Here is a 9,266-nt window from a genome sequence, read left to right on the forward strand (position 1 = left end):
CTGGGGGCCACATCAGGCCCCCACAGCTCCCCATCTGGCCCCCAGAAGCTCAATTAAATTGAAAAAAAGTGCTAAGGAAAAAAAATACATTGCTGTATTTAGGGTATCTTTTCTTTCTTTCCCTTTATGATCCCTAAAGATATTTAGGTAACTCCAAAAAGAGGAGTGAGATTGAAACTTGTTTTCATTGAAGATTGGTTAAATGGTTGATCAGTTTTATAAGATGCATGACAAACTTACTCACAAGTCCATTCTTGATTAAAGCAGATTTTATGAGTTTATTTTTCACTGCCTAAGAATTTCAACAAAATATCTTTCCTTCATGTTTTTTTCACCAGTAAGAATGCAGCATATTAAAGGGGACATATTTTACCCTTTTAAGACAAGTTTATATTGTTCTCAGAGGTCCCCAAAACATGCCTCTGAAGTTTGTTGCTGAAAGAACACTCTAATAAGAATTTTTGCATGTCTAAAGAGCCCTCTGTTTCAGCCCTTCTCAGAATGAGCTGTTTCTGTGGCTTTAAATGGTAATGAGCTGTCTGACTCCACCCCTGACCACACCCCTCTCAGGAAATGCATGTGGCACTCCTGATGTTACAATGTTACAGACACTTTCATCCAAAGTTAAGGACCCGACTGGGATTCAAACCATCAATGTCCCAGAAAGTCAGCAGAGTAACCCACAGCTATCCAGCATCTCAGCTGGCAGCTGATAGGAAGATCAGGAGAGGAGGGCGGGACTTTCTTCTAAGCAGGGAGGGCCAACCAAACCTGGGAGTGGGCGCTAACTCCCCACATGAGGTCATGAGGGGAAAATCTGAGAATGGCTAGTTTTAGCACACATTTTCTGAAAGGTGGAGAGAGAGGGTGGAAGGGAAGGGATTTTTTTCTGGTATTTGAGGGGATTGTGGACAGGCCAGGGGCACATATTTTTGTTAGAAAAGCCTGACAAGTGATTTTTGCCTATGTCCCCTTTAACTTCAAACTACATGAAATATGTGCCTTAAATATCTCAGTCGCCCCCTTGTGGCTTGCTGCAGTATAGGGATTTAACCATGTGAAAAAGGACAGAGTTCACTGCTAAAGGCTAGCAATAAGGTACATTTAGAAGAAAATACAATTGTTTAGACAAAAATGCAGTGTCTGCAGTTATATGAGCTGGCCTTGTACAAATGTAGTTGACCTCTGGTGTAGGGGCTTATTTACCTTAAATTGAAGGGAATTTTATTATGAAAATGCAGATCTAAGTCATGTTTAAAATTAACATGAAAATATAACCATTTAGGGTTTAAAACAGAATTTAAGATAGCCATGTTTTAAACATATAGTAGGAGTTTAATATCCCAGAAATGAAAAATACAAACATTAAGTTCATTTTTGTGACACACATATTACAAAACTATTGATAAAAAGGGCAGACATCGAATCATTGTGCCCAATATAATTCTATACAAAAATGCATAAAAACTCACTTCATGGTAAAAATGTACAAATGGCAAAGATTTGTGAGTTGTAGACAGCGGCATATGTAAAACCCTTATTAATTCATATACAATACAAAGAATCAAGTGTTTCCAAAATAGGACAGAGAAAAGGACAGAGGGAAGTACTTGAGAGTGAGAAACACTGCAGTTAAGAACCACACATCAAGCACTCATCTTTATTCGCCAAGGAACACACCATAGCAGCAGTGTTACGCTCTTTGGTCTCCTCTTCTTCACTCTTGGTTGTCTGTGCGTCCTTTAATTTCTCCTTGTTTAGGGTGAACTGGATTGGGTTGGCAGCAGGTTTCGTCCTCAAGTAGTACATGCCAGTTTTCAGGCCCTGCAGAGAAAACACAACCAGCACTGAGACATTTACAGATTTGATGAGGCAGCATGCATCAAGCATGTGTTCCTTCAGTCATGACTCACCAGCTTCCAACCATAGAAGTGCATGCTGGTTAGTTTGCCGTAGTTTGGCTCAGCAATGTGAATGTTCAAAGACTGGCTCTGGTCGATGTAAGCACCACGATCTGCTGCCATCTTCAGGACAGTCTTCTGGGAGATTTCCCACACTGTTTTATACAGCTGCTTCAGATCATCTGGGATCTCATCAATGTCCTGGAAGCAATTAGATGTATAAGGAGGAAGTAAATCATATTATAGTTTTTGTTGGGCAACACTTTATTTAAAGGGGTATGCATAAGACTGACATGACACTGTCAATCATGACAAGGCACCTGTCACTCACATAAAAGAGACTTAATAAATGTTGTTATAAAATGTCATTCAATCAATCATGTCTCCTTTAATGCAATCAATTAAGAGTATACCCCCGCTACACACACCACTGGACATCCCAAATAAAGACAAAGTTTTCAGTGAATCTCAGACCTCTGTCTGGTTGTGTTGCGTTTTTTTTCCTTTCCTGGGCAGCCACATAAGTACAAACTGGATCTTACCTGACTCTCTCCTACTGTTTCTAGTCTTTATGCAAGGATAAGACAGCTGACTACAGCCTTACCTTACTGTACAAAGAACCAAAAGTGATCAAACAATGTCAACTTTGCATTAAAAGGTGACAAGACTGACTGAATGACACTCAATGACAACATTAATTAACGTTCATAAAGCCTCCTTTATGTGAATGATCATGTCATTATTGTGAAAGTTTTACGTCAGTCTTATGCATACCCCTTAAATAATGTATTGCCAGTTTTTGTAATGCAAAAGCACAGTGAATATTATGCTTAGTGACCCTCTACCTGGATTGACCCGTTCTGAGCTATCAGCTGGTTCTTCATCTCATCACTCCACAGTCCTCTCTCTGTGAGGTCCTTCAGCAGGTGAGGATTCACGATCTACAGGGAAGGCAGAACAAATCTCTATCAGTCTCTAGTTTTGTAGACCCACCGCTTTGAGGAAACAGTGAATGCACTGAGTGCTGACCTGAAACTCTCCCGAGAGCACCCTGCGGGTGTAGATGTTGCTGGTGTAAGCCTCAATGGACTCGTTGTTGCCCAGGATCTGGGCAGTCGAGGCTGTGGGCATGGGAGCAAGGAGCAGACTGTTCCTCACACCGTGCCTGAGGACACAAAGAAAGGGAAGGAGCTGGATTATAGATGTGCTACAATCCCTCTACTATGTAATTAAAAGACGAGAGAGATCAACAAGGGATATATTCAGAAAGACTTACTTGCCAATTTTCTCCTTTAATGCTTTCCAATCCCACAAATCTGTCGGGGTTTTATTCCACATGTCATACTGAAGGTTCTAGAAGACAAAATAAGTTAAAATCTGCAGCACATAACAAAATATGTATACCCAGGATGCATTTGTGGTATTGTAAAAGGAACTCACTCCCTTGCTGACAGGAGAGCCAGCATATGTTTCATAAGGCCCGAGCTCTTCTGCTAGCTCACAGCTGGCCTCCAGGGCAGCATAGTAGATGGTCTCAAAGATGTGAATGTTTAACAGCTGGGCCTCAGGGCTTTCAAATGGATAGCGCATGAGGATGAAGGCATCAGCCAGACCCTGCACCCCGATTCCAATCGGCCTGTGACGTCTGTTAGACCTTTCAGCCTGTAATCAGAACAGAGGAGCAGTTTGTTAACACAGCACACATTAGACAAGGCTGCACGTTTGACAGAGACAACACTGCACATGAGAGCACACCTCAGGGACAGGGTAGTAGTTGATGTCAATAATCTTGTTCAGGTTTTTCACGATGACTTTGGTGACGGATGCAAGCTTTTTAAAATCAAAGGTCCTTTCTTGAGTGACGTACATGTTGAGTGCGATGGATGCCAGGTTACACACAGCCACCTTATGAAGAAAAAAACCCCATCAAAAACAAACTTTAGATAACATATTGGCAAACTACGCAACACAAACAACAAACTAATGTTTTCACTATGACCTCTACATCTGCTGCCTCTCACCTCGTCTTTGCTTGTGTACTCGACGATCTCTGTACACAGGTTGCTGCATTTGATGGTGCCCAGGTTCTGCTGGTTGCTCTTCCTGTTGCAGGCGTCCTTGTAGAGCATGTACGGTGTACCGGTTTCTGTCTGAGACTCAATGATGGCGTACCAAAGCTGTTGAGCCTTGACCACACGCTTAGCCCTGCCCTCCTTCTCATATCTAAGGGTGAAAAAAATTTACAAGTCAGACAGGCGAGTTACAAAGATTGTAGTTTTTTTCTTAAGAACTTTGTTTGGTATGCTGGTTTTACCGAGTATAGAGCTCCTCAAACTCCTCTCCCCAGCTCTCCTCTAACCCGGGACACTCACTGGGACACATCAGAGACCAGTCCTACAAGAGCAAGAGTGGTATTATACAAAGTAAATATTTACGTATACCCATTCTGGAGTGTATCTTATATTTTTTTAAAGTAGAGGAAATTCCCTGGGTATTCACCTGATTGCTTTCCACTCTTTTCATAAAGAGGTCTGGGATCCACATGGCAAAGAACAGGTCTCTAGCCCTCTGCTCCTCTTTACCCGTGTTCTTCTTTAACTCTAAGAAGTCAAACACATCAAAATGCCATGGCTCCAGGTACACAGCAAAGGCCCCAGGTCTCTGAAACAAGACAACCAAGGAAAAAGGTATTCATTTTACCACATGAGGAGCCAAAATCATCAGCTCCAATACACTGAGTCTTCAGAGTATTTCTGCAACAGCATCGTAACAAAACACCACCTTTATTACACTCTAAATATTCATATTGATTTCAAACAGTGGGACAACTGGCAACATACAGCCCTACTCTCCCCAATCATCACTATAATGCCTCTGTTTCAGTCATGACAAACAGTCATGATAAATAAATGAATTCCTTACCTTGTTGCCTCCCTGGTCAACGTAACGTGCTGTGTTGTTGTACACCCGAAGCATAGGGACCAGTCCATTGGAAGTGCCATTAGTCTAAAAAACATATACCAACATGAGATAATTTAATTGAAGCTAATGTATATGTGCTTGATTTGAATTCCTGCAATGCTGCTTTTTCTCACCCCAGCAATATAGCTTCCTGTTGATCTGATGCAGCTAACAGCCAAACCAATTCCTCCTGCTGATTTGGAAACGAGAGCACACTGCTTCAGTGTGTCGTAAATACCGTCAATGCTGTCGTCCTTCATGGACAGCAAGAAACAACTGCAAAAGAGACAACAACAGATTAGACTAGGAAACCAGAGGTTTAATAGTGGCTTGATTGTACTTGTTAACTCTAACTAAAAGCCTGATAGATCCTGCATATTCACCTGGATAGCTGTGGCCTGTTGGTGCCAGCGTTGAACAGAGTAGGGGAAGCATGGGTGAACCACTTCTCTGACAGTAAGTTGTATGTCTCGATGGCTGCATCGATGTCTCTTTCATGAATTCCAACTGCCACTCTCATCAGCATGTGCTGGGGCCTCTCAGCAACTAGAGTTAATTAAGGTAATTAGAAATTAATTAATTAAGTACATGCAAGTTACAAATGACACTATTAAGTCTATGCATCCACAGAGGAGAAAATCAACTCTCACCTTTGCCATTAATCTTCAACAAATATGATCTCTCCAGAGTCTGTAACAGTAAAGAGACAGATTAGATTTATAATGAAGATATCTGCATGAGATTTTAAAATTTGATTGTAATAAAAACAGTACCTTAAAGCCAAAGAAATTGTAAGTGAAGTCTCTATCAAAGATGATGGCTGAGTTGAGGCGCTGTAGAAAGGAGAAGAAATGTATACATTTTGGAAAAATTCTAAAAATTACAAAATTTACCCAATATGAAAAAGTTGACAAAAAATCTCATTAAATATGACTTACAGCTTTGTTTTCATGAACAATGTCGAGCAACTGCTTGGAGATCATGGGAGAGTGACGCTTATTCAATGGGTTCACATAGTTGTACAGGTCTTCCATCACATCTACAGAAGTAAGCAGTGAATAAAACTATTAGTGACACAGTCTGGACCTCTTTAACAATGCCAAAGTATTTACAGCTCTGGTAACATCAGCGTCCAAGAAGCTATCAATAAATAATGTAATGAAATAATATGAAGCATTTTAAGGCTATGGTAAATTCACTAACATGTGCACTTTGCTGTGATATGAGCTGAATAAAGTGATTGAATGGTGTAAACTCATGTCAATAAATACATTTGCTACTTACAAGAAAGATACAAAACAACAATGAAATTAAGCAGCTGATTTTCAAATGTTACCTCAAATGTAATATACTCACCACTGAACACTTTCTTAGTCTCTTTGTGCAGGTTGGACACAGCAATACGGGCAGCCAGGATTGCATAGTCCGGATGTTTAGTGGTGAGGGTTGCAGCAGTCTCTGCAGCCAGGGTGTCCAGCTCCACAGTGGTGACTCCATTGTACAGACCCTGAATCACCTTCATTGTGATCTGAGCCTGAGGAAACACACAACACATGGCCAGTGTAATTAAATTACTTAAAGTTTCTTTTTTTTTTTAATAAACAGATTGTTTTGTTATATTATCATAGATTTTAACTTACAGGATCCACAAATTCACTGTTAAGTCCATAGCAAAGCTTCTGGATCCGAGATGTGATCTTGTCAAAAGTAACTCCCTCCTGGCGTCCGTCTGGAATTAAAAAGACATGAAATAAAAAACTGAAACTAATTTGGTTAATATTTGAAACAGATTTTCAGAATAGTAAAAAAAAAAAAATGCTGTGTATCTGCTGTGATAAACCACGGCAAACAGGGCCATCACTGCTGACTGGTTTTGCTCCTTATTAATTAACTCGCGCGCTAAACACCTGTCTAACTCGTTATTATGATGACAAAAGGAATGGCACCTTACTACTTCGCGCCACTAACATACGGGGCTCATTCATGGCTGTTCTAACCCTCTTTTTTCCCACATTTTTAAGCATTATTTCTATTTATTAAGAAGTGCCTATAATTTGTACGGGGAAAAGGTTTTGGGAAAACAGGTTAAAAGAAGAAACCTTAGAGTCTCGGTTGTTGCTCGTTTCTAAAAACTATTCATATATCACCTTGCAGATGAATAAACAATAAGACAAAATAAGCAACAAAGCTGTCACAAAAGAAAGATAAACTGCTTTCTTTTGTCCTTTCGTAAGTGAAGTCTTTGTTAGAGGACTCAACGGAAACACATCAAACAAAGCCACATATAACACATTATTAAACATGTAAGAAACTGAGATAGGAGTTTATTTCTTCTCTATTCTTCTATTAACATTTATCGCTCTACAAAAAAATATTCATTTTTTCTAGCTACTGCGTTATTTCCTTGCGGCATTATCCGACATCTACCTAAGATTATTTTATAGCAACAGTAATAAGTAAGCAGCTTACCTCGCTTAACCACATGCATTTTGGCAACAAAGCGGTTGGTTTCCTCAGTTCAGAAGTCGGTGATGTTATTGTCTCAGCTGGCCGCTTTAAACGACTAAGTGATTGTGATATAAAGCTGTTACAGCCAAGTAAAACACCATGAGACGCTATTCAATCTCAAACTGAGGGCGCCAACAAGCCACAAGCCACTTACACTGCATTGTGTCAGCGGTTTAGCCAATCAGAGGTGGCTAATGCAGATTTCTTGACCAATCAGAATTCCAGAACAGTCTTTTTACAACATTATGTCGTAGCTTCCGGGTGAAATCAGGCGGGATGTTTCAAACAACAGGTTTGACAAGAAGTAATAACCTATTTATGATTTCACCGGCAAGATTGTTTATGTACATGATCTCGCCAAACACCAAGCAAATCCTAAACAAGGTTTAACCCAGTGGACAGTGGATATAACGACTCCGTTGATAAATAATGAAATAAACGTAAAAGCTCTGCAATAAAAGTAATAAGTTGACTTAACATCACCATCTGTTGTCTTCAATTAATGTGTTTAAGCAACTAAGGAGGACATTTGCAACGTATTATCACCCTTCTATCACAATGGAAAACTAAAAACAAAAGAATAATTAAATACTAAAGTCAAATCATTATGACATGCAAAAAAACTACAGGAAACAATGCGCGAAGTTGTATTAATTTTGTGTGGTAAAAGTTTGTTTTTTCATGTTTCACAAAACAAAACACAATCTATGATACAAAGAAATGGAGGACAACACTTAATGAAAAATCAATCAATTTAAAGATATCTATGAGTGGCTACTGAAGAAATGTACAGCAAAATATGATTTTTCCTTGTTGGCAAGAACAACAAGAGAATAGATCTCCAATCTGGTTGTTCACAGAAAGGTACACCTTAAGAATAAACTAGAATACACAGAAAAATAATTAGTATTAATTAGTACTAATTAGTGTTAATTAGACTCCTATAAAGTTAAATTTAACTCTTAAAATCTGTGGCAAGTTGGGTCTCCTCTGGCACCTAAAGTCACGGGTGGGAACTCTACAGTGCTTAACAAATTTATTAGACCCCCTGTCATATTTGTCTCAAAGACCATCCAGCATCATGAAGTGCTTTAATGCGGACTCTTTCATTTTCAGTGAGCTCTCCACGTTTTACCATTTTGAACAGGAATGAAGAATTTCAAACTGAATTCACCCAAATTTGAGCCGGCTCACTGGGCTTCTCTGAGAAGTCAGAAATGAATCAAGCATAACATTTAACCACTAAAACTCATTTTTTCTGTTCAGGAATGCAAGTAAATAACTATAATTTGGCATATTAATCAAGAAATAATCATGTGCTTTACTATTTTTTCAGTTTTTTTTTTTTTTTTGTAAATCAGTATCAGCATAGTAATCCATTTTTCTTAAGTACATGTAGTGAAGGGGCTCCAAGGAAAAATGTTTGGAAACACTGACTTACCCCATGGTACACATTTGTCTTACATCAAAAACAACAACAGCATCCACCAGACAAAATGAACAACAAACCCCAGCAGGCATCCCTATACAACAGACAACATCCAAACACTACTGAACACATATAAAACACACCTAAACACTATGCCTGAGGTCTTGATAGAAAATCTGCATACACCCCCAGAGTGTAGATAAATTGCTTACACAGTTCACCTGACACTGGTAGATCAGCACTGTCAAATAACTCCAACACTGAAGACCACTTCACTCAGAACAGAGCTAAAATCACACTTGGGAGTAAAAATCCACTTCAAGATGTTTAACCCTGAGATATCAACACTCAAGATTTTCCTGAATCATTCTCTATGTGCTATTGTGTTGTCAACAAAAGTGGAAAAATCACAAAAGTATTGTACTCAAATGAAAGTACATTTTCTCTGGTTAAAACTTACTTTAGTA

At 39.3% G+C, this 9,266-nt stretch overlaps 1 protein-coding gene across 1 annotated transcript; it reads right to left on the bottom strand.

Moving 5' to 3' along the window:
* Positions 1–1,314: 1,314 nt before the first annotated feature.
* Positions 1,315–7,477, bottom strand: LOC121518719 (ribonucleoside-diphosphate reductase large subunit-like). The gene is made up of 19 exons (XM_041801237.1): positions 7,332–7,477; positions 6,503–6,591; positions 6,219–6,396; positions 5,801–5,901; positions 5,636–5,695; positions 5,513–5,552; positions 5,246–5,408; positions 4,997–5,138; positions 4,824–4,907; positions 4,401–4,562; positions 4,216–4,295; positions 3,923–4,124; positions 3,657–3,806; positions 3,342–3,563; positions 3,178–3,254; positions 2,931–3,066; positions 2,747–2,842; positions 1,914–2,102; positions 1,315–1,824 (listed from the first exon to the last, which is right to left on the bottom strand). The coding sequence occupies exons 1-19, from the start codon at positions 7,348–7,350 to the stop codon at positions 1,633–1,635; spliced, it is 2,382 nt and encodes a 793-aa protein (XP_041657171.1). The 5' UTR covers positions 7,351–7,477; the 3' UTR covers positions 1,315–1,632.
* Positions 7,478–9,266: the final 1,789 nt, after the last annotated feature.

The sequence above is a fragment of the Cheilinus undulatus genome, linkage group 12, assembly GCF_018320785.1.
Source record: "Cheilinus undulatus linkage group 12, ASM1832078v1, whole genome shotgun sequence".
NCBI classification, from domain to species: domain Eukaryota; kingdom Metazoa; phylum Chordata; class Actinopteri; order Labriformes; family Labridae; genus Cheilinus; species Cheilinus undulatus.